At 34.9% G+C, this 27,177-nt stretch overlaps 1 protein-coding gene across 3 annotated transcripts in view; it reads right to left on the reverse strand.

Moving 5' to 3' along the window:
- Window positions 1-27,177, reverse strand: part of dpr8 (defective proboscis extension response 8) — a 72,489-nt gene that overhangs the window by 34,542 nt on the left and 10,770 nt on the right. For all 3 annotated transcript variants that reach the window (XM_069053787.1, XM_069053790.1, XM_069053788.1), the window contains exon 2: window positions 5,386-5,549. In XM_069053787.1, the coding sequence (XP_068909888.1) occupies window positions 5,386-5,549 (164 nt within the window). The remainder of the gene's footprint in view (window positions 1-5,385; window positions 5,550-27,177) is intronic.

Raw genomic sequence — 27,177 nt, forward strand, 5'->3', positions numbered from 1 at the left:
AATTTGCCACGCTAAGATGATTAACAACAGTTGCTACATTTTCGCGTGAGTTGTGACTCCACAAAAGCACAAAAGAGGTTTTTGATTTTTGAATGAACGTAAAGGATTTTTTTTAATAATAAAGAAATTTTCCTTGTCTGTTGTAATACCGTGGGCTTGGATTTTATACCAAAAATAATTGCCTCTTTGCCTCCGAAAAAAGTTTCTTGACCTTAATACGGTTTACAAAGTGGAAAATCTTATTACCCGAGCTTCCGATGAAATTAGCTGTTCCTTTATTCTTACGTCAGAACTTTCCGAAAGCTCTACTAAATTTTGTGTTATTGTTCTTGGTCGTCTTGTAAATTGTGTACAATTTCATTCTGGAAATAGTTATTTTTATACTTATTAAGTGCGTAAAATAAGTGTTTTTTTTGTGCATGAATAGGTCTTTCACTCTGAGACGCAGCTCGAGGCAGTAAAGCTTTTAAATGCACAAAAAACATCTTCACGCACGAAATCTAAACAATATTTTTTCTACAATTGCTTTCACAACTAAATTTTAAAAGTCAAATTTTTGTAGGAAATCTTAAGTGTCAACGCAGTGACCATGTTACTAGGTAACTAATAGAAAACAGTGCATGAAGTGAAAAACAGAAAAGCTTAAGTGTATTTCAATGTTACTAAGAGTGTAAAAAAAGTTATATGTTAGAAAATGACCTAGATAACTGTGCGTGAATATTAATTTTTTGAAGCAATTATAGAAAAAATGTACTTGTAGAGGTGTTCACGTTTATTGATTAACAAGGTTTTGTTTGTAAATTGATTGATTGATTGTCTGATACTTATCTCGACAGGGTAATTTGAATATTTCATCGAATATTCTCTCGAGACGCAACAAAACGGTTAGTTTTAATATCCGAGAGTTTCTGGTGCTTGTTTACATAACAAGAGGGCAAAAACTGTATTAATAAAATTATTTGAAAGTGAGTGGGACGATGAGAGCTTTACTAACACAACAAAAATATTGTTGAGGTAAATAAAATCTCAAAGGTTTGAAGAGTTTTTTGCAATTTAATATAATTAAGTCTTTCTACTCATTTTTTGGTAACCTATCTCGTTTGAAGTCCTTTAAAGAATAGTTCTGGATTTGAGTGTTACTACCTTATGGTTGTATCAAGTTGCTTTGTACCTACCAAGAGAAACTCAGTCGTATAAAATAAATTGCGTGGATAAAATGTCTCTTCTTTTTCACTCATAGGATTGCCGCACTCGCCTAGGACTCGTGCCGTCAAATTTCTTATTCGTGAAAAAAAGTACTACTTTATGCACTCGTTGCATAAATTACTGTTAGGATACGCTATGGAACTTTCTTTAGGACTGTTTACTTATTTCACACTTCACTAAAAATAGTGAAATATAGTACAGCTTTCAACAGTCGTAGAAAAAAGTGTATTAATAAAAAATTGATTTATTTATTGAACAAGCTATTTTAAGTACGTCGCAATCAATATCATTACTTTTTAATGATTTATTGATTAAACATTTTCATTGGATTGCGACTATGTACGGAAGCAACTCAGGTATGTTATAAAAATATCTAAATGAATTTTTTATTGAAATCTTTTATTTTTATTTTTTAAATAATAAATTATTCCGAATACTTGAAATAGTATAAAATATCTGTTTGACCTCTGTTTGGAAACTTGAAGTATTTCTGAATCGTGAGTCATCCGCTTGAGACCTTATGGCATCACCTCGGTTCGCGATACAGGTACGAATTCGGTGATTATTCTCCACGCCTTGCAGTACGTTACTCTTATCTGGGGAAACAATGAAAAAAAATTTGTTAGGGCGAATATTTCAGTTTTAGCAGTTTTTCGTGAGCTATCAGGGTTGTAAGTCTTGGGGTTGCGCGCTTAATAAAACCGGGTGTGGCCATCGGCGCGAACGCCGAAGGAGAAGTAATGGCCGACAGTATTTATGAATGCAATGCAAATATTTGCCGATGGATATTTGTAATTTATTGTGCGAATGCAAATTCGGCGACGATCTGATACTGGTGGGACGTTAAAATCCGTTTAGCCGGTTTATTTTATTTAATGGGTCCGCTCGTTCCGCCGTTTATCCTTTTACCGATATCTGTAGCTCTCGGAAGAATGGATCAGACTCCTTAACGCAATGAGTCCTCACTACTCGCGCCGCCCAGGATCTCTAATATTTATGCGATTGTAGCAAGTCCATGTTCGAACTTCCGCATTTGGCGAGGGGCCAAATAATCATTGCGGAAATCGAAAATCCTAAGTTATATCGCAAGGGGACGAAAAACGAGCCGAATGAATGGCCGCGCGTTATACGCCGATAGACTGGATAGTCACCATCCCTCATATCAACGTCGATCCTTGCAAGGGGGCTTTCTTCGTCCGCGATCTCCCGATTAATAAATGGCTCTCGTTCAGCCATCTCTGGAAAAGCAATTACCGAAAGGTCGATCTCGCCGGATTATTACCGGAGCGATAACAGGGCAAAAACAGGTGCTCGTTATTTCGCGGACACGTCCTAAAGCTCCCTAATTACGCTCCGGTTACGCGATCCAGACGATAAAAAATACCCGCCGACAATTCGAACTTCGCCTTTTTATCGCTCCGGAAGCGCCGAAGATTTCACTTTGATATTTTCAACGGCCCGAGCGCTCCCCGCCACAAAGCACTAAAGCTCGGATTTGTGACTGAGCTATTAATTCGACCAACTATTTTCCGGGCTTCATTAATGAAACTTTAACAGCGACCTTGGTTAGTTTGCTGTTTTCCTCTCGAGCTTAAACTATTCTGTCATTAATCAAGAGTGAAATTAAGTGGAGAACTTCGCTCAAACAAAATTAATAATAACCTTGTTAATTTAGTAAGGATTAAAAAGCACCAAGAAGGTGGGGTTACAAACACTCTCGTGGCGAGATGATAAAATAAAAGAAACAGCTCACGAGGGAATAACGACACGTGATAAGAGCTTTGCCAATATGCCTGTATTGCCACTTTATCACTTTGGTTACTGTTATGTTTATATCGCTAAAGATTTCTTCCACTCAATAGAAATAATTAATGGATGGGGAAATAAAAAAATATTTATTTTTCGGGTCGTGCATAAATCAATGAATTGTAACAAATTGGTTCTAAAGTTGAACATCTTTCTCAAACAGACGCGAACATTTTTCCTGTGTAAACCCTTTGTTTACATTATTGGGGTAACTTCGTAAAGATAAGTTTTGAATAAAGCGCTTCGTAAATCCTCCAAGAAAAATGGTGAAAATCTCGGAAAATCACAGTCGGAACACTGTTTCATAAAAAAAATGTCGCACGTCAATTTGCACCTAATTTTCAATAATCATGTTTTGTCTCGATTAAATTTTAACCAACTCATTAAAACTGTTTGCAACAATGAAAAGTTAGACCAATATTCCACCTCAAGCTATTCCACAAACTATTTAAGCAGATATCTTCTGCATCATGTATTCTGAATTTCAACTTTATTATTATCCGAAGGACACGTTGACAGTTTGTTGGAAACTTGTTTGAATGTTTAAGACTTTCTATTTTCCTTTTTCTTGGTATTACTTTACCATAAAATATTTAAGTGGTTTGGTGATGCTACGAAAGTCGACAACCTGTTTTAACATCAGAAATAAAAAAGAAAAATTATTTATGACGTGAGAAGGGAGGATGTAATCATCTGGAGTGATTTGTAATCCGATTGGCAAACACAAAAGGTACGTTTGAGATTGGTGCAGGTGACAGGTTAAATATAATGATTTAGGGGTTGTGGCCTAGCTGGTCCACGGGAAGGAGATAAATGCAGAAAAGTTGGTCAGGAGAATATATACGATAAGAAATAAAAAATAAGGAATCTCTGATAATATTTTTTGAGAATGTAGTGTGATGAAAACAGAAATGTGAAAGTATTACGTGAGAGGAAAAAAATAGGAAAAGAAGAATTTTCAGTATTGTATGAGAAAAAGGAAAAGAATGAGGGTTAATAAGGAAGGTAATTAAGTTATCATCAGGAGAGCGTAAAAAGATTGGAAAAAGAGAATCTCTTTCTAGTGTGTGGTGAGGGTAAGTTGTGAAAGGATGATAGCAAAAAAAAAACATAAATAAATAATTCAGAATTGAAGGAGAAAACGAAAACTGTAAGTACCAGGATACCAGAAGAGAAAACATAGAAATAAAAAATTCAAAATTGCAAGAGAGAAAAAAGAATAAAAGTGTTAATAGGAAAGACGATAAAGTGTTATGGGATAAGAAATGAGGGGAAGCGGACTAGAAATACTTCAAGTCCTAGGAGTGGAAGTGTCCACAGGCAGCTCGACCGAGTCAAATGTAAGGTCATTTGAAGCATTTGTCACGATTTATTTATCAATTACACGAAATATTTACTAATTTCAAAAAAAAAGCTTCTAAATAAGCGAAATAACGAAATTATTACCCAATATTTAACCGGTTCCACTGTGGTATAACAGGAGTGGCCCATCTGAATGAATGTCAGATGTCAAAATCAAAAATAGCAAGATGACCGTTCAGTATTAAAAAGGTAATAGTTGCCGACCTCAAGTTTGTCTCGATTTACAATCTCCTGGCTTAGCACAAAAAGACTGACTTCTATTCTTAATAATATAATCTACTATTATAACATAGTAGGCGGTTAAGACAAAAAGTGTGAAAAAATCGGGTCAGAAGATTGGAAATAACAATTTTTTTTGAATTGCGGAAACGAAGAGAGTAAGAAGGTGATAAAGTGGTCATCAGGAGGGCATTAGATAAAGATAAGAAAGAAGTTAGAGATAGAAAATCTCTGACAGTAACATTTTTATAGACGTAGTGTGTGTGATGAAAGCAAGATGTGAGAGGATGATAGCCGAAGAAGAAACATAAAAAAATTAAATTACAAAAAAAAAAAACGTGAAAATACTAATAAGGAAGAGGATAAAGAAGATATTGTTGAAGACATGTCAAGCTTTCAGCTTAGGCATTGTATGAAATCAAAGTAAAAAAGAATAATAAAATAAATAAAATGTGCGTGAGTGCCATTTAGGAAATATCTGAAGAGAAATATCAAAAGCGCATTTATGAAAGAATTTATTTTTAAGCTTTGTGAGTCCCTCTAATTTCTGTGTGAATTTGTTGCAAATTTCATAAAAGAATTCTTTGTCGGCTCTTTTTGATGAATTTTTTTGCGGTTTAGGTGAGCCGTAACAAATCATGAACCACTCCCGACTAAGATATATTCGCTGATTTAACACGACAAGCCTCGACCCATGTCGACTGACAGAGATAATAATTTCTTGTGAACTTTTTTGGCCCTTCCGAGAAGGGTTGAGCGATGATTGAAAAAGCCATAAAGTTATCAACTCACCGTGCGGTTTCCGAGATTTTTCACTCTGCAGTGTAGCAGGACAGTTTTGCCAACAAGTCCAGTTATGTTAGAATTTATCGACGTGTCAAAGTAAGGTCCGGTCCCTGGTGTAGGCCATTCCTGCAAGAAATCCCGGAATTTCCTCGAGCCGCCGTCTTCAGCACCTGCAAACAAGTTTCCACTTTGAGTCGCTGCGCTTTTTCGCCATGTTTAATTAATTCGGTTGACAGGGATGAAATGAAAATAAAAAGCGTATTTTGGGCGGCGGGCTTTTTGTCCGGCCACAGTGAATGCGCGCGGACTTTTTGCCCTCACCCAGTCTAATACCCTCCGAGGGTCACGTGCTACTTCTGGACACGGCTTAACACTATTGTGCGAAGCACTCTCTCGCAGATGTTACTCGATACTTTTTACCCTCGCCTCAAAAAGCTATTCGAATTGAAGTTTGTTTATTTGCAAACACTTCGGGCTATTTGTCGAGGTCGACTCAAGGTTACATTTTTCGCACTAATGTAGTCTGAAAGCTTTCTCATAAGCTCCACACAAAAACATTTCTTTTCAACGGGACCAGACGCGATCATCACTCGCCCATATTCTCGCGTCACAAAAACACAACAATTATTTCTCGAAACTAATAATTAGAGATTGTTTCGTGCGGCGCTTCTCTATTATCTCGAAATAGTTGGAGAGAGAGCGTTTTTAATTGTGTTATTTTTCAACCCTACATTACAGTTATGGCGGATTCTACAGTCACAGCTTTTCTTGATGATTCCCTTGGAATGATTTGTTGAATGCTCTGCACCGCCTGCTCGGAAAAATGTTTTGTCGTGAGTTATTATGAGTCCGTGAGGAAAGACTTAAATTACATCTTTCCGCTTTATGTTGCTTTACTTTTCTATATTTTACACAAAACATGTATACAGTATATTTCGAAGTTTCAAGGGTTAACACGACTTTTTATGTTTTCTACGTGCCTCCTAAATTTTAAATTAAAAAAGTAACTACCCCCATATACCTAATTCCCCACAAAAACATCTACTTTTTTCAAACTTAATTTAATATTCAATTTCCCACTAAAAATTCCCATTTCGGTCGCTCGATCCCAACAAAAGAAAAAATTTCAGTATTCTCTTTATACGTTCCACTTTGATTAATTTTGCTCATAGTCTCGAGGATTGTTTGAACTGGTTTGTTTTAATATTCCACATTTCGCAAAGAATATTCTCTCAAGGGTTAGTTGCGTTTATAATTACTGTCAGTGTAAGGAGATTACAAATTAACTTTTCATTCCACGGAATGTACACACAACAATTTTAAATTGGCTTGAAGGTTTCGAACGTCGACGTTCTTGGGAAAGTCTTCCGTCTCCTTTGCACTTTTTCAAATCCTCTTAAAACTTCTTGGGTTTAATTATGTTTATTATTGCGAATATTTGTGCTTAAAAGTTTAATTAGAATCAAATGCCTCGACCGGGATAGGTTTCATTATGTAGAAATACAAAGTCCGACTGGAAGTGGCGTTTACTTCAAAGCAAATAATTAACCTTCATTTAATCTTATCAGAATTGTAAACAGATTTGCGAAAATATCGAAATTAACTAAACTAAGCAGGATCAAGTCGCGGAGCAAGCTGCTACATTTTTTGCACCAACTTCACAAACTCCGTCAAAATTTTTTGCTTACGTGTTTAATTTAACTAATGAATTTACACAAGCTTGCCAGACTAATAGCGATGTAGCAGAAGTTACTCAGTTCTTCGCTTTTAATAATCAAATTTAATAACAAACATCATTTTAAATGGTGCTGCTTATTTTTTTATTTATGGAATAATGAACAAAATTTTACATCGCATTTTTATATTTATTTGGAAATATTCGCCGGAGAGGGTGAGCCACACAATAATACAGAATTCTCAGTAACTGTTTGATTTTTCTTGAGGACTCCCTTGCTATTTTGCTTATTTAGCAATTCAAATACACAAACTCTCTAGACAGTGGCGGATTTGATGTTTTACAGTCATAGAATAAACATGAAGTTTGATAAAGATTTCATATAAAATATGTTCGACTTTTATTTCATCTCCAGATTATGACAGCGACAAGTAAAAACTGCAACCAGAAAAAAATAAATCGTGAAAAAAAAAGAATTCGGGGGAGAAATTATTATCGAACATTCAGTAATTACCGCGCGATCTTTTAAATTTATAATTAGAGTAGGCTATGATTTTTAAATTAGATTGGCAGCATTGACTGTTGACAGCTTCATTTAAATTGTCAAAGTGACGCTTCAAAATGTTTACTTTAGAAGATAAAATTTTTCTTGCGGAGAGTTATTTTAAGAACGCTGAACGGCAGGAAAATGGTGTATTCCATACAAGCTTGCGTTCAAGATATTCCAAATGTATTCCACAATTTTCCGGTTGAATACCCAAAAACATTGTAACTTGTTTAGATTTTGGAAAATGGATTTGAAAATATGAAACGGCGAGTTACAAGTTGCATCAAAGCGGGGGGCGAACGCTTTGAATCTTTTATAATTGTTAATAAAACTGCATTATTCTCTAGTGCTTTATTTCCTTTAAATCACAGATTAAAATGATTAAACTTAAGACAGAACCCTAAACGTCAACATGTTTACATAACCTCCAATTTACACAGCGAGGCAATTGACAGAATCTGTACAATCAACTGTCAATGTTGCCAATCTAATTAAAAAATCATAACCTACTCTAATAAATTAAAACTGAAATAAAAAATGATAAGAGATAAATCTAATTTGAGGAACAATTATTGTCAGACCTTTAAATATTGTTATGAGAAATATTTATTCCATGGTAGAAAAATAAATTCAGAATATTCTCATCACAAAATAAATCTACTAAAAAATAAAACGTAAAGTTGTTATTAAATATTAAAAAATTGTGTTGGGAAGTATCTATTGAGAGCATTTTATAAAAATAACTTAATCAATTTTCCTTGATGAGTAAAACTGGAGAGATTCTTTTCGAACATTTAATAATTCTCCAGGGTCGTATTTATTAGTGCCATTTTATAAAAATCATTTTAGAAAGTATTGTCCTTTTTAATCCTCCTCCATTGAAAATATAAAAATTTAGCTTTCTTCAGGATAACAAATGATACGAAAGTCGAGGATTGTCAGCTCTTAACTAAGCCCATGGCCTCCAAGCCCATCTTTAACTGTCCGAATGTAGCTTTTAAAGTGAAAATTCGCGAAATTCATCATTTCAGACAGCTGCTGTCGTTAGCATAAACTTTCAGGAGATGTAATTTCGGGATTCTGACAAATATCTTTTGAGCTTCTATATCTCAAGTAGAAAAGTTTTCCGATGACGCATTTTACAAACAATTTGCAAGAAGTCAATATTTCCGCAAAATTTTAAAACTCACACACCTCTCCTGCGAAAGCTTGATCGAGTATTGTCACGGCTCATTTTTATTCGATAAACTTTTTCGTCAATAATTTTCACACCGACTCGCACCTACTTAACACTACTCTTCGCAAACTTTCGCCGCTTAATTCGACATTCACGTTTGTCCATCCATATTCAAACAACAATCAAGGAAGTGTATCCCCGAACGGCGATAAATAATTTTTGCGGGTCAATTTTATTTTGCACAAAACGCGCTTTTGTGCGGAATTATTTACGAGTGGAGCGGTAATAACCGCATTTGGTGACCTTTGGCCGAGAATTATGATTCGGCATAAGTTTTAACCAGTTTGTCGTCTAGGTATTATTTTTCCGAAAATGTTTTAAACACAGTTGAACTCTTGCATTTCGATGAGCTCATTTCCATATTTCGTCGTTCGATCGTTAGCAACGTTAACGAATCCACGTCCGTGAAAACTATAAACATGCAAATGTGTTTCGAGTTGTAGACAATGGACGTGGACAATGGTATCCTCCAGACAGTTCAATTTTACCATTATCCCGACAACTTATAGGAACCGGCCACTTCATAATTATTATTCGTCGCCGGAGCGCTCCCACGGGAACCGTTGAATTATTGAAAGTCCTGAAGAGTTTTCGTGTTTTGCTAGACATTGATAAAATGAGTGAGACTGGAACAGTTGACTGTCCCTTGACTGAAGTTTATGATTCCCCAAATCCACATCTCGACCGCCTTCTGAATAAAACAACGCCTCCATGTCCTTTCAAACCATTTATTTTTTTTGCCGTTGCTTTCCTTCGATTTGTTATCAGTGATAAGAATTTATTGAGGATGTATATTTTTTCGGACCATTGATTTGTATTGCGGATATACGTAAAGAGACGGAAACATATGGAATACTCGGATTTATGTTATCACACCAACGGACTCCCGACTCCATTTAAGGCTCACTCTGTATACACAATCCCGACGCACTCCCGGAATTACTTCCAAGTTTCATTAGTGCGGGGTATCTGTTTTACAGAATTTTACTCCAGTGTCAAAGAGAATTAACACCTTAACGTAATTTACCTAGAGCTGGATTAACTAAACCGCCAAGCAGATCCCGATCCCTATAAATTTTAAATACAATACAATACCGTGAGCTCGCTATCCATCTTGCTGAGATCGTCGAACGGGTCTCAGCTCTTTTTTTTTAATTCTCTTGTTGATTTCCTTTCCGCATCAATTATTAAAATCTATTCTGCGCAGCTCAGCAACGATAATAAAAATATGACGCTGCTTTAATAAAAATAAACCTGGAGGGCAAGGTAAGTGAATAATGGCGAGGCAAGTTCGGCCATAATACAACAACAATGACAAAACTTAATTATGTAAGAAGGGTTGCTTTGCTTCTTCGTTAAGAGGCGCGCTGAACATTTTTATTTTTGCTTTCATAAACCAGATGAATGAATCCAGACGTTACTCAATTTTTCAGCAGTGCGAATTTATGCCGGTCAATGGAATTTAAATGTATTCTTTCGGGGAGTCGTTTAATGGATTTGACAAAATCGAGTCCGTGGGGAAACCAACATGGATTAAAAAATAAATTATCAAAAACAAGACGTCGGAGAGTGTGGAGCAGACTGCAGTAGGAATATTTAACAAGATTATAAATGTCGGGCGTAATGCGAAATGCTCAGATTGTTAGATTAAATTTTTGATCTCTATTCTTATCCGCACAAGAGTTGATCCAGCAGTTTCGAGTAGTTGTTTGCCATGAGATTTGCATGCATAAAAGTCACGTCGTTGTTCAGTATCCCTCGTTATAGGCAATATTAGATAAATGACATGTCTCGAGTCCCGACTCTTGTTCTTTGTTCGTTGAGTGCATCAGAAATCTTAAAAATTATGCATGAAGTTGGTTGCAAACTTCGTGCATCACTGATCCTGGCTCATAGAATCTGTTTCTGAAGTTATTTTCAACCCATAATGGACTAAATAAGTAACATTGTCATGGGAAACCCATTTTTACCGAACGACATCAGCTCCGTTGGCGACACAGGCGCCCATCTGGAAGTGTTCCAGTGATTTGCAGTATTTTATTTACAATAATTTTCCGGTTCTTGCTGTTAAATACGCTGAGATTTCTTCAAACATCCACCCTAGCATGATCGATTCGGCAGCAGTCACATGACTAATGACTGAATGTCGCCCTCTCCCTCTGAATAAATATTTTGCGTTGTCGTTTGATGGAAACTTTAATGGAGCGCAGCATAGCTTATGTAATAAGAATGCGTGGTATCAACATCTGGGAAATGGATATGTGACAGAAATCGTTCAGGCACAAAGCTTTGACGATCTACGCACATCCGAAAACCCGCTCCTATCTCTCCGCACCGGCGAAAGAACATACCGGCAAGAAAATCCACCAGGAAAACTCATTCTCCTTTTTATGCACACGGACATGCCGAAAAATGTTTAACATATCTCGTCGATTTTTTTTACGACGCGAAAAACCGCACGCATGAAATATTAACAAGCTTTCTTAACAAGGAAATTTCCGTGCCAACGGACTTGTAAAATAAGCAAGTGGGAAAATGGGCGCAACGTGATCATTTCGATGTGATGAATTTTTGATCGGGATGTGTCTCGAGTGCATGGAGTTGAGCTGGCATTTATTCTGTTAATTGCTCGTTAGTGCACTCGCTACAAGAGTGCAGTTACCAGCCGGCGAAAATTTATAAGCCGTCTTATTAAATGTTTCACGAAAGTGTACCCACTTAAGGCTAAAAGCTTCGAGTAGAAATAGAAGAGTAGCCCGGTGCAGCTATTTTGTAAGTATCAAAAATAGATGAGTTGCGAGACATGGATCTGGAAGTAGATGAGCCTTAAAGTAATTAAGGTAGAAGCATTAACTCAGGTTTTAACAGTTTCGTAATCAGTTGTGTTTATTTTCAAGTAAAGTTTCATCACTGAGAACAATGCATGCTGAAATACACACATTGGTTCATTATAAGATAAGAAACCGGAAAAGAATAGTAAAAGAAGAACAGGAAATATGTAGATAAAAAGAAAACAAAGTTAATATAAACAAAAATTTGTAAAACTATTGAAAGAAAATATCTAAAAGCCATTCTTACGTAAAGAGAAATAAAGAAAAGAAGAAAAATTTTATAGCGACCAAGAGACAAATTGATGCGATGGTTGAAGAATAAAAGAAAATATTTAAGAGCCAAGCAAAAATGTTTTTAAACATTAAAAGCTACCGAAATCTTGTGGCAAGATTTTAAATAAAAGAAGAACAAGACTTGCTGAAAATATATTATGTTTATGGCGAAGAAGAATAAACTGAAAAGGGAAAAATAATCTGTAAAGAAAGGTACAAGGAGAGAAAATAAAATACGAAAAATTAAATTACATAAAGGGGAAGAAATATATGGAAGACTCTTAATAACAGATGGAAGGACGATTGTGATTATTTTAAGATGTATTTATCTATTAGAAATATGAAAAAACTAAAATTGCATACTTACTTCCTTAATCACTTCCTTACACCTTTTCCGGTGTAAGGCAAATAATATAATTATATAATATAATTAATATAGGACAATACAACGAAAATATCTGGAAATCAGAATGACGAGTAGAAAAAAAGATAATGGTAAAAAAGAAATATTTTATATACAATGATGACTGAAATAATAATAAGAAAACATGAAAAAGTCAAATAAAGATATTTAGATATAAATAAATATAACTAAATTAAGAAAGGTTTAATATGCCTATCTAATGTGAAATACAGATATCCAATGAAATAAGGGAAGAGCAAATTAGAATCGAACGACGGCGAAATATCTTGGGAGTAAAGACGAAGATGAGGAATGAAGTCGTAGTGGAGTGAGTGAAAGACTAATTTGATTTTTATTTTTTCGCAAAACGTCTAAAACCTGAGAAATATTTTAGAGACATCGGTGGTAACAAAAATTTAATTATAATTTGAAACGTGATAAAACGAAGCGCAATTTTATCCAGGAAAACGATCCTTCCATATTTGCACGAAGGTATAATCCTTCGAATTTTTGCCTGACCTGGATCTCGTAATTGCTGTGGCCTAATAGGGGCAGCGAACACCCTATCGGTTATGAGTTTACGAGTGAGTGTGCATTTCATAGTTTGATGAAATTTCATCATCTTCGCCCGTGATATTTGATAGATCCGTTGCAATGGCGGGCTTTGTGACAGCGAGTTAGAGTGACGTCGAGTTTACTATCTCGTAATATATAACGTCTAATCTCGGCAAATTATCTATAAATTTCCGGTTGTAGCAGATTACGGACCCCGCATTTATTAAAATAAATCGCAATATAATTCTGTAGAAATCTGTTCAGCGTTAAGCTTGATAAAGCCATCCCTATTAATTATCATAACACGGTTTATCAAAGAAGAGTGAGGAGACCTAGATGCGATTCGCTCTGATCCTTATTTAGTCGGCATAAAGGGACGAATCCAGATTTCACAGGAGCAATACATCAACTCGGAGCTTGATACTCCCAGACATATATATGTGGATGCTTTTAAATCGTATTAGGAGAACAAAAGCAGTAACTCCGAAGAGAGTTTCGATTAAATGTGTGGTTATCGAGGGAATGAGGGTGTAGTAGTTGAAAACGACATAGTCGAACACGGTAATCGAATGCGACAATAAATACCTCCCAGAGAAGGATACGCCAGGAGCTTCTAACCTGATATCTCCCATAAACATTGTTTTATGACGACCGACCGGCACCTGAATGCGTTTTATTATGCAAATAGCGGATCACGTTTTTATCGAGGTTAAAATTACAAAACTCCAGCCGGAACTAAATAAATAAATTGCCTATAAAACTACCCCGCAAAATTTAACTTCATCTATATATTTAAATCACGTTCCGAAACCACCCTCTGATTTATATTCATATTTTAAACGGCAATAAAGTCGAGTGCACCGCTCCCTATCCTCGACTAGTGCCCCGAAATCTCTTTCATTTGAACAATCCAATCACGACCAAAAATTACATTTTCGCGTATCACGATTACAAACACAAAGGCCTCTCTACCACCAGTTAATGCAATTTTTACCCTTTGATCCCGTTATTTGTAGCCAAGACTAAAAAATTGACACGTGCGAGGACTGACACCGTTTTTGTTACCGATTTTTGATGGAAAGTCCTGACAGGTGTAAATCTACACTCCAAGAATTAATTCCACCAGTTTGTCTATTTTTGAATGGGAATTTGAACTAGAAACTGGTAGTTTGGTTTTATTGCAGTTGCGTGGTCAGTTTGGGGTTTTCGCACAGGAACCAGTGTGATTTTTCAAGTTTAATGTGCAAAAAGCGGAATACCGGCTTGCAATATTTTATGTTTATTTCCCACCATAAAGCTTTTACTCTTGGAGGATTACCAATATTTATAGAGCGAAGCTTTGCAACATAAATACTTGGATTTATAAATCTAGTAAATCTTGGAGCGCACAGGTGGTTATTCAGATGTTCAATACATCAATATAGTTTTGAAACTGTGGTCCCAATAGCCGTTTCCAATTAAGCGTTGTGTTTGGAAAAACGACAAATCGAGTGGCAAACCGTAGAGTTGATTTCTGTTTAATGGCAGTTGGTCTAAACATCTCCTGAAAGCTATACATCACCGCATCCTTTACCCATTCAACTGATGTAATAAACCTCCTAACTTTCATATTTTCCACTTTCCCTACGCAGTATCATAAATTTGTCCCATCGCTGTTTAGGAACTATTATTTATCTCATATATTTGCCAGCATGGTTCCAGCCGCATGACAAATTTCTTAACATCACAATAAATTTCGCGGTCGTTGGTCACACTGGCAAAATTTGCCCCTATTTTGCGCTACGCATCTTTCACTAGGGGTAAATGATTTTAAAACGAGGTACGCAATGAAATCTACCGCATTGCGCTATTTCTCATTCAACAATGCAAGGACATAAATAGTCCCACATGTTTTAGGAGAGAAGAAGAAAGGGAAATACTTAATTAACCTTCTCAAAAGTAAGTAAGTCCTATTTGGCGTAAGAATTACTAATGTAAACAAAAAGAATGATAGTATTTTACAATGAAATAAGGACTGAAGAATGAAAGATTTTTTAGACTTCCAACAAAAATGTGCCAGGCAATAAAGAAAAAGCAATCATAGACAAAAATAATTGAGATTGACAAGAGCAGAAATTACATTGATATGTAATGTGGAGAGTCAAATGTTAATGCAGATATTGGATGAAATGGAGAAAAGGCAAAAAAGAATCGAAAGATGATGAACTCGAGAAAGCTCTTGGGAGTAAGGGTGAGAAATGGTGACGTAATGGAGGAAGTGAAAAACGGATTTCATTATTTTTTAATAAAATGCATTCTAGTGTTATTCTGATCATTCTGATAATAAGATGCTAAGAAGATTTAATATCTACAGTAGATATTGCAGCAGTAAATTGCATTGAGAATTAAACGAGAAAGCTCTCAGGAGTGAAAATCAGGGAATACGGAAAAATGATTTGTTTTTTAATTTTTTATGCGGAATTTACTTTGGATTAAATTTTCCTGGAGACTATTGGACGATACAATCATCGGTAAAACAAATTCAATTATGTAACGAAATAAACGGATTACTCAATTTTAGTATTGCAGTAATGTAATTATTTTTCTTTTATCCTTTGAAATATGTGTGGAAAATAAATAACAAAATATTCTGAATAATAATGATAGTGTTGGTGAATAATTTAATATGAAAGTTATAATGAATGAATTAGGAATTTTTTTGAAATGTGAAAACTATCCATAAAAAATTGTAGTTTTTTTTCTCAAAAATATCCAAGAAGAAGCCTTATATGAAATGATGAACAGGAGTGACCAATATGTTTGTAACGTAGAAATACACGATGGATATATAAAACAACATAATGGAAAATAAAGAGGAACAGACAGAAAAATGAACTATTTCAAAACAAAAAGTGCGACAGTGGAGGATCTTGAAAGCTAAAAAATGAGATGAATGTTGATTAATAGAATTAAAAAGTAATGAAAAATGTAGAAACAATCAAAGAAAATATCTGAAAACCATTCTTAGACTGAGCAGAAAAGACAATATAATAAGACTAATGTAAGACTAAAACAAAATGGTACAAAGAGACAAAGTCATAAATGCTTAATTAAAAGAAGGAAATGTTTTAGAGTAAAGAATGTGCACCGAAAACATTTGAGAAAAGGAGATGAGAAAATAAAATAGAGATGAGAAATATAATCATGTAAAGAGAGAAATTGTACAGAAATGTAATATAATACCTGTTCACGTTGGATTGAACATCAGTGGTGCAAATGGCTGACCTGTTACTATGACAACTCATATGAAAGTTAATGCCAAGTGTGTGCGATTTGCACCACTGATGTTCAATCCAACGTGAACAGGTTATAAAATACAAAATGATCAAAAGGAAAACAAATCAGAGCAGGCGTTGCAAATTCTAGGTCAGGTCGTAGCGGAATCTTATGCCAATAAGCGTTCAGTGCAATGCATGGGCGTAGACAATTTGCGGTCTCAAACCCTACATTATAATAAGTCATACCTCATGAATTTTAGACGTTGGAATTATAATTGTGTATTTTATTATTATTATTATCTGATAATGGAGGAAATTTATAAAATAAACAAGAGCAACATGGCAAGCAGGTTTTTTGATGAAATATCAAATAAACGTCAGTTTTAAAGCGACGGTGTTGATGTTAACCTTGAAAAAGTTTTCGATTTCTGCATAGTTTACGGACGTTTTCTGTAACTGTAAGCAACAATTATGTCAGAATAAGTGGTAAAACGTGTTTTACGATTGAAGATAAATAATTAATAATTAATTAATTAATAATATATTTTTCGAGAGGTAGGCAACCAATAAAACGACTGTGTATAGCAAGTATACATATTATGTGTAAGATCAATTTTCAATCTAAGAAAGACGTTTGGATAAAACAAAAGATGAGGTAGCACTCTTGACTTGTTTTCCTGTTGATCACCTCGTAGTAGGTTTAGTATAAAATAAAAATGAAAATAAGACACAAAGACAGTGAGAAGCTTCATAATGGTGTTTGTCTGTCTGTGTTTGTCTTGGAAAATGTATTTTTGTGAAAAATATTTGTTTTAGTAAGGATTCAATTGATTAATTCATTAAAGCATTTACTACGTCGAGGAAAAATGTTAACGCAGCTATTGAAGAAAGCAGGGACCTAGCTAATGAGAATTGAGACATTGAGAAGCTGGAAAAAGTTCTGGTCAACAAGGGACCGGAAATGGTAACATAATTGGGAGAGCAAAATTAATTAAATTTTTTAAATAAGTTTAGGCGAGCTGTAATATCATTTTTAGCAAAAATTCAATTTTAAAATTTTGTATTCTGTGGTTTTAGTCTTGAAAGTGATTTTGTCTTTTTGTACCAAAAATATAATGCTTTACAATTTTTTCTGGCTCATAAAACAATTAGAATTTTTAATAGCAACAGGGAACAATAGGATTGGTTATAAATTCATAAAATCAAGTCTCTACGAGTAAATCAAATTATAAAAAATTATAAAAACCGAATTTAGAGTTTAATTAAAATAACTGACATTAGCATTCGTACTTATATTAGTGGAGAAAAGAAAATTTATTAACAAAGCTTTAACATTTTACGTAAATTAATCTGCTTGGAAAATGTTTAAAACAGCTGTAATATCGTTTGCAACATCTCGATTCCAGTCACGCGTTAAATATTTGCTCATTAAACATGATTTAAATAAAATTATCGAAAATGAAGAGAAAGAGTCAAAGTCCCCTGACAAAAACATGCTTAAACGTCGCGTAAACAAGAGTCACTGATCAATCTTAATTGGAAAATATTTCGCTGAGCTTTAAAAAACAAGAGTTGAAATGTAAACAGAGCAGTGTTTTCTTTAATAACACACTTTCGTCTTTGGTGGGTTGCGCGTAGAAAAATAAAAATTTCATAAATAGACAGAAATTGTAATTCGAGAGATACATCTCCAAACCTGTGTTAGCGTATCATTTATTACAAAACTTGGTTGGTACAGCATCGATTCAAAATTAATCTTAATACTTAAGATTCAAATTACTTTACTTACGTTAAACGTGATTACTTGAAAAGCTTTTGGGGATTGGGAGTAAAAGCTCGTTAAACAACGTTAACAACTAAAAATAAAGTTTAGTTAAGTAAAATCTTTTCGTCTGAGATTTGAAATATGAAAGTTTTAATAAACGTGTTAATGTCCCAAGTGTGAGGTCCAATCGTTTTGGCAATATTTCAAGTCAACAGGTGATAGTTAACGTTTCGCATTATAAAACTGTCCGGATTTCTGCGATATTTTCCGGGGTCCGACTTCCCAACTTTCGAACGACGTGCCGGGATTAAGCAAATTATAATAAATGGACTGTCTTAACTGACATAATTCGCGCGATGGCTTGGAAGCGGATCCGGAAACTGCACAATTGCTAACAATCTACCTAATTGAAATATAAGTTAAATGCGCGCCTAGCTAATATTCTGATAAAGCGGATGTTCACATGGAAGTATGTGATAGGAGAGCGACGTTTATTGCCTCAGTTAATCAAGCCGAAACGTGCTTTAAATATCTCCCCGAAACAAGAAGAAGAAGTAAAAGAGAGCACCTCAATTCTTCGCAACTTACCCCCGACAGTTAAATAACGAAAGACTACCAGAGAATTTAATTGAATTCTAAACGTGATATTTACGAAATTTAACGATCGTCCGTTGCACATCAGCCACTCCGGCATTTACCCCCGAAACATCCCTCACAGTCAGCTGCAGACTTGCACAAAGTAACTGTTTTTGCCCTATTCTTTTCACTAATTCAACAGAATTGCCTCTTTTGTCGCTCTAATTTTGCTCCATATTTAATAAAGGCAAGGGAGAAAAATGGCGCGGGCAAAAAGGACGTTACACGTGAATAAAAGCTTTAATTGCACAAACGTCCCGATAAGATTGTCACTCCCTCACCAAAAGGGGTTGCTTCAAGTTTGAGGTTTGCAAAGAGAGCTGCACGACCTGCGCTACCATTTAAAGTGAATTTGTTTCCCAGGCAAAAAGCGTCAGCGTTATTGTTATTCTCAAGAGAAATCACGTACGTATCTGCGTCCATGGAAGGGCGCCCGAGACCCTCAGAACCGTCCTGAGTCCTTATCTATTCACGAACGCTCCTTTTTCTGGGTCCCTCCGTCCATTCATCATCCCACAATTTTTTTGTGTATTCTTCCAGGCGTCCACTGTCCATTCAGGCCATAAAAGCGTATTTATTCGTGAGTTTAAAGTATAAATTGTACGTTTTATAATCTCCAATGAGCTGATTTACCGCCTTCAAACTTCGACGACCTCGACATAAATTTGCAAGGCGCCTATCCGATAACGATCGGCCCTAATTCATATAAATAAGACGGTTTTCGCTCGGATTTATTGCAAGTTTTTCGAACGAAAGTGATGGTTTCTTTGGCCTTGTAGTTTGTCTTATCGGGGCGAAACTACTAATGGGACCTCTGGTCCCGATATAATTGCGTTGGGGGTACATCCCAACACTACATAAAATGAAATATGTAAATACGGACGGCCATACATTACCCATTCCGGCAGATAAGACTTCCTTTTCCCACATGAACGAATTTCACTAAATTCCCGGACTAATTAATTCGCTAAATTTGGATAATGCGTGGGTTGTGGTCGTGCGTGCGGCCACGTGTCCTTGTTTATCCTATACAGATATAAGAATAAAATTTGCAATAAAGGGTTTGGCTCGTTGCCACACAATCAAACCGCTCGTTTGTTCCCAGAAAATAATGGTTTTATTTTGAACAAAGCTGGAAATGTCCGAATGTCGGTTGTGGGATCCGCACCAGTCAATACCGCCATTAGCAAGACGTGCAGCATGCTGCTTTAATTAGGCGACATTACCATAATATAGAGTTCCAACTTGTTCCGGCCGAGAAAAAATTGTTATTCAAAGTTTCAGACGTTCATAATACCTTGTCGTGTCTAGATCGCTGCATGAAAAAAATCGACAATTAGAGCCATCGAGAACAGAATGAAATTCGTGTAAAATGACATTCGCTCTCAGCTAATTCCGAGTAGGAGTCCATTAGTTAACGGTAATGGAAATGTGCTTTACTTATCACGGAATCTGCATATAGGTCAAATAACAGGACCAATGAAACAGAGAACTCTTGTTTCATTAAACTGTCAGGAATTTGCGTGAATAATTACGGTTTTTTTGCACGTTATGCTTTGACATGCAATCAAGAAACGCCCAGCCAAGTTTAATGTTACAGGTTGCGCTGCACCAACCCATACCGCTCCTCCGCACAAAGTTTATTAATCCGGTAAAATATGGAAGTGGTCATGAAGTTTCTCGCAAAATTAAGAGCAAAGCGACTAGATGAAGGAAAAATAGAACTAGAAGTAAATGTGTGTATTTTTAAATGAAAAATGGAGAAGGGAGTTTAATAAAGAGAGGAAGAGTTTACTGGTAAAGCAGGGATATGTGTTGGTGTGGAAGATAAATAATGAGCAGTTTCTAAAATAAGGAAACAGACATGTAAAGAAAAGAGACAATTTGAAACAAGGGGAAAAGAAAAAATCACAAATAAAATTGAAAGGAGGAAAAAATGTTAAAATAGGTGATTATAAGCGACAGTCAATAATGAATAACAGAAGATTATTATAGTATATTGAAAGAAACGTTAATGCAGATATTGGAGAAAGCGGAGAACGGGCGAGTGAGAAACTAACGATGATGAACCCAAGAAAGCTCTTGGGAGCAAAGACGGGAAATGCTTACGTAATAGAGTGAAAACCTAATTTGATTTTCATTTTTTAAATAAATGTATACCTTAGGTATAATTTACTCCTGAGATTCAGTGTTAATTACTGATAAGAAAATTAATTTCAATATTTTGTAATAATGAAACATGATGAAAAAGGAGCTTAGTGATTTTATTTGACATTTAGCTATATGTATATACAGGGTGTATCTGAAGTACGTGTGTTAATTTTAACCAGTGGAAGAACTCTCCAATTTATGAAATTTTAATTATTTAATTGTTAGTACAACAATGTAATATTTTTGACGAGGATCCGTTTCAATCACAAGAAAAAATTTTCGCCTTTACCCATAGGCGGGTATACATTTTGATGGCTAATTTATTCCAAATTTTAAATCAGTTTGTAATGCTTTTTCGTAAAAAATTCTAATAGAAAAAAAGGTGCTTTCCAAAAATAATAAGTGAATAATTCGTTTTTTTCAAAAATTAATTAAGTATTATGCAGAAGAATTAGAACATCTGGCATCTGTATACTGTAATTGATATTTAAAAGGAAACACATGAGTGAAAGAAATGAAGCAAATCGAAGTTTAGAAAGAAGTTGCAAGTATTAAGGATTCTTAAAAAATAAATACAAATAAGAAGAAATTTGGGTAGCAAGAAAAAATTGTGCAATAATAAGAACATAAGTTCTGCAATACGTGAAGAAGATGAAAAATTTTAAATGAAAGTTCAAGAATATGACTGTTATAGTGAAAGAGAAATTTCAGATAAATTAACAATTACAAAGCAATTTTAGGAAATGTTAAATGAAGCTAGTGAAAAGCAAAAAAAAAAACCAGAAACGAATATTATAAGCGGTGAAGAATGGAACGATGATGAATTGGAAAATGTTTCTGAGAGTAAAGGAGGGAGAAAGTAAAACCATTTAATTTTTTTTATACAATTCATTGTGGCGTAATTTTCAAAATAATTCAACAAAATGTAAAAATGTTTCGGAAAACAGGATTGACAATAATTAATAAAAATATGAAGACAAAAGACTAAAGTAGCGAATATCTATGTATAAAGAAGAAGAAGAAGACGATGAAATGTTTTGGCAAAGGGAAAAGCTGAAAGAAAAATACATAGAATAAAACAAAATAGGATGATATTAAACTGTCACAATTAAAAAAAGTCTATAGTGCTTTGAGTGGAGAGAGAAACACCAGGTTACATCGTAAGGGAAGAATGTAAGAGGAATAGGCTGAGAGTAAAAGCGGGAAAAAGAGCGGCAAAATTTGGGGACAAAATCGATGGAAGGGAAGAGTGCAGGATATTGAAGGAGTGTTGGAGAGAAAAGAAAAAAACGCGGAGGAGAAGGAGAGAGAGAAGTACTACCAGAGAAACGGGTATGCCAGTAAAGAAGTGGAATTGCGAGCAAAAGAAAGATGGATGAATGTACAGGGTGATTCAAGTTTTACCGCCCGAGCGAAAACACACACTTCCAATCGATTTAAAATTCTGAAAAAAATTCAGGAATGATTGTGTGACGCTGTAGAATATTTTGCAAAAATTTCATTTTTTTTTAATTCAATAACCGCTACATTAATTTACATAATTTTTCACTGAGAGTCCTTTCAAACATTTAGGAAAAATTTGATGTCATTGAAATCATGAAAGCATCACCGGTTTTTTAAATAAATGGAATTCGATATTAAAGTGCAAAATTTAGCTATGATCTATTATTAAATTGGGCGGTCAATTCAACAATAGAGGTTTACGTGGGTTATTTATGGTACCCTTAAGGGACTAAAGAATTACTAGAAAAGTTCTCAACAGATGTTTCCCAACAAAGAGGTATTTATTTATGACACTGCAGTTGTAAATCTTGATCATTTTTCGCCGCTAATGTTAAAATTGGAATAATTCAAAAATCCTTTTCTTTTGATGCGAATTTCATAAATATGTTCTTTGAATTAATTGTGAATTATGAGTGTGCACTGAAAATTTTTTTTTGTCAAAATCTTTTTTTTTAAATTTTATGACTGAATGAATTGATACGGGAAAATTGACTGCACACGTTTGAAGCCTTACATGAAGGGAATGTAACCATAAAGTTTCGTACTCTTTACTAATTTTTTAATAGGGTTAATCGTGCGGGCGGTAAAACTTGAATCACCCTGTAGAGCTGAGTGAAACGGACAAAGACACGGACAAGTAAGAAAGAAGGGAGAGAATCAAAGAATTGGAAAACAGGATTAACAATAATTAATAAAAATATGAAGACAAAAGTCTAAAATAGTGAATATCTATGTATAAAGGAGAAAAAGAAGACGGTGAAATGGATTTGCAAGGGGAGAAGCTGAAATAAAAATAGAATAAAACAAAATATGGTGATATTAAACTGTCGCAATGAAAAGAAAAGTTTACAGAGATCAAAAACAAAATAAATAACAAAAGGTTTAATAAAAATTGTAATCGTTAATGAACGACAATAAATTGGAAAAAGCTCTTGGGAGGAAAGGAGAATGGACGGTTAGGAAGAGCGTTGTAAACACGAGTTTTTAATTTTTTTTTAAATTATTTTGTGCTAATTCTCTTTGAACATCGAACATAATTAGTGGCAACCGAAATTTACATCCAAAACTTTGAAACAGAAGCAACGTACAATCTTCAAAGTGATCGTTTATTGTTCACAAAACACCCACGCCTTCTTTTCAAGTAAAATTTCCCACGTCGCACTGCACCACTCCTCCGCAGAAATATAATTTTATTTATTAATTACGGATGTTGCGTTCTAATGGCGTTAAATATTCGAAGCGGATTTCAAGCTGAAGGGAGACCGAAATTAAATTTTGACGAATGATTTAATAAATGTCTGAAATTTCATCCGATTCAGGTGTCTGGATTTTTTCTTGCAAAGCCGACACAGATAAGTTTAATGGGTTCCATATTTGCGCCGTTACTTTGGGAGCTTAAATAGAGCGCCGTTAAAAACGTCGTTTCATTTGATGTCACGGCGGATTAGCGGGCTAAGAATTTCCGGCGATTTTCGATAAGGGGCCACCAAAGCTCTAACGACAAAATGTTGCTTGCACACATTCCTGTATAAACACCAATCCAATTTCTGCGCCTCTGAATGGAGTCATACATACTGCACCGTTATCCGATAGCTATTTTACGGTAAAACTCCGCTCCTAAAACGCTGCCATATTTATGGCGATATTGCCGGGATCACTAAAATAAAATAAAAACCGGAGAAAAAACGCTCTTGATCTGGAGTTATTTGCATATGTCGATATAGTTGTTTGCTCTCGCACTAAACCCGCGAATAAATTTTAAACGAGATGCTATACATCAACTGGCTCTATGTTTGGAAAAATTTTCAAATTTATTGCACGTATCTATCATATTTTAACACGCCGTTTATTTAGTTTTGTTTTATTCGTTAACTATTACATGTCCATTTATCACGGCGCAAGTGAACGATCAATTTCCCTTTTGTCGCTGCGCTCTGGTACAAAAGCTTCATAAGTTGCTCTTCCCGTTGATTTTTCTCTTCAATTCCGGCACGGAATTAAAATTTTCATTCTACTGACCGTGCAACACAATTAACAAATAATTTACTCCCGAACCTCAACAAAATAGTAAATTGGAGAGGAATCAAATTGTTCTGACAGAATCCAGACCGTTAACGTTTCATTACCAGCTAGCACCAGAGTAATTGTATTTAGCGATATCGTAATTGTAGCACTCGTCTATAATTATAGATATTCTGTGAAACGACATCGGCACAGTCTGGTGGCAATTGGGGTAACCGCATGTCCATTAGCATTCCGCTCCCGACACCACCCCCAACAAGATTATCGGTTTTTCGGACTGGCTTTTTAATTGGTCCCACAAAATATGAAGTTCTTGTGCGCGTCGGGGCCGAAGTTGGTGTTGGAGTTTGTTGTGCAGATTAATGTCGATTAATCACTTAATTCTTGACGTCGGGGAGGTATTCGCTTTAGTTAAACACCGGCTCGAACCGATTCAATAAACTGCGAACGAACTTACTCCATCAGGATTCCTGCACGCCCCAATATTTAGGTTATCTTAAGATTCTTTTGTGTCGCCGATGATGGACTGATATTGGAGTTGCGGCGTTGTAAAGCAAAGCGCGAGTGTTATTAGGTTTGTACACAGAGACCACTAAGGAGTTGGGTTGCATGGTGATGACGTTCTTTGCTCTTATGTAAGTGCAGGAGCGGATCGATGAGGTGTTGCCTCGCCGGTCTTATCGCTTTGCTTCCGCAAAATAAATCCCGCTGTGCATTCCGGATACAACCAGATACAGTACGCTACTTTGCACTCTAAACGAACTCCTGTCATTGGCTGAAAGAAGCTTCATTGTTCGAAGCCGGCTCCGAAAGGCGATGAAGAATACGCTCGTAATTGCTCTTAACCTGTGTAAATAGAGAGCAGTCGGGGATGCTTATTTACAGTCCGAAATTTTTTAAACAAGACGAAAATTAAAATTTATATTTTCACCAAGGCTTGAAATTTTAATTGAAAATTGTTGTGAAATTTTAATACACATGCGGCTCTCTCAAATCAACTGAACAGGGTTTACAATAAAACTTTGTTTAGCAATGTTTAAAAAATCATTAATACAAAAAAAAATCCAAAGAGGTGGTTTTATAAAAAAAATAATATGTATATTAAAGAGGGTTTTTTAAATTTATAATTATTAATTTATATTTAATCATTTTTAATACCAAGTGACAAGCATTTAAATATTTGCTCTAGGCGATAATATGTCAGTGTACGCGAGGGTTTTATTTGTTTGAAATTGTGTACAAGAGAGTTTCACAACAACGTATAAAAAACAAATGTACAAACGTCGTTAATAATCTAAACATCCAGATAGTGCCATCAAAGAGAAATAAATAATGTTTTGGAGTTTCTGCAGAAAACGTTTTGCACAAAAGGAAATTAAAACGTCAGGAACTCGTAGAACATACGAACAACGAAGAGTTTAGTTTACTCTTATTTTAAATGTCGGAATTCGTGTCGTTAAAAATAATACCTTTATAATGGCATGTAAGGAAGGGAATGATGGATCTTTTTCGGCGCCTACCTTTCAGTTTCAATTCGCATTCGAGTTTATTATGATAAAGAGAGAACTGAAATTAATGGTCATATGGTTTTGGTTAGATTAATACAGAATTTTAACCAAAACGTATGCGAAAGTGAAAGAGAAAAAATAAAGGAACAAAAAGAAATTTCACGTTTAATTAATAAGATTATCATTATCTAGTTCAGATTCTTTTCCCAAATCGCTTTCCCGATATCTTATTTGCGCAATTTAAGATTAAGAATTTAAGATCTGCACCTGTGTCGCAAACGGAGGTGATGTTCGGTCTCATCGTTGATAGAATTTTCAACGGTGTTTTCTGGATTATTTGAACGCGAGAGTCAACAGGGTACAAGGGTGCAAAAAGTTAATGTTTATTGTGTTGAGTTAATATTTATTTGCATACATTGTTAATTAACAATCGAATTATGTAGTTGTTTTCGTTTTTATATTTTTTTTTTAAATGTTTGAACTCTTAAATAGAAAATGTATTTTTATATTTTTATTAGGTATTAGATTTTCAACGTTGTAATCTTCAAATGCGATTTCATTTTGTTGTCGTTTTTGTGAAGCAAGCTTTAACAATTTAGTTTGATTAATGAAAAAAATTCCTGTTAGAAAAATATTAGTAGAAATCAGAGCAGGCGTTCCAAATTGTCGGTCATGTCGTAGCGGAATTCTATGCAAATAAGCGTTCATTAATTTGTGGTCTCTTAAAATAAATCATATTTCATGAATTTTAGACGTTGGAAGTACGAGTATAATTGTGCATTTAATTATTATTATCATATAATGGAGCAAATTTATAAAGTACACAAGAAAACAAGAGGTACATAGGTAATTTACCAGGTTTATTGCCAAACGCGACGCCACTAGCAAGCAGATTTTTCACTGAAATGTCAAAGAAACGTCAATTTTAAAGCAACGGTGTGCTGTGTTAACCTAGAAAACAATTTTTTGATATTCGCTGTTGTATTATACCTTTAATTTTATTGTCGTCTGTATGTGGGAAGTTTACGATTTAACATATACATAATTTTATTCACAACATGTCTCTGTTTGGAAAATATTTGTAATTTGAAAATGACAATAAAATTTCATCAAGTATTTCAGTCTGATTATTTGTTGGACCACCGTATTCAAGACATTCCCTTTCAAGGCCTCGAACGGCCGATTTTTAACGAAATTGATTTTATGCAGAATTATTTTTGACTAATTACCACTTTCACACGCTCGACTTACCCGTTTTCCCTTTTTATTTTAACCGGCTTTGATAATATCGCCGAACGTGTTGTTGTAAAAAGTCATGTCATTACAGTTGACTTAGTGGTATTGTGATCACGTATTATTTAATTTTCCCATTAATGGAAGCACGATATTTATTTAATAGCGTGCTCGACTTGAATTAAGTCATAAAAACATACGA

This window comes from Tenebrio molitor, chromosome 7 (assembly GCF_963966145.1).
Source record: "Tenebrio molitor chromosome 7, icTenMoli1.1, whole genome shotgun sequence".
Classification (NCBI taxonomy): domain Eukaryota; kingdom Metazoa; phylum Arthropoda; class Insecta; order Coleoptera; family Tenebrionidae; genus Tenebrio; species Tenebrio molitor.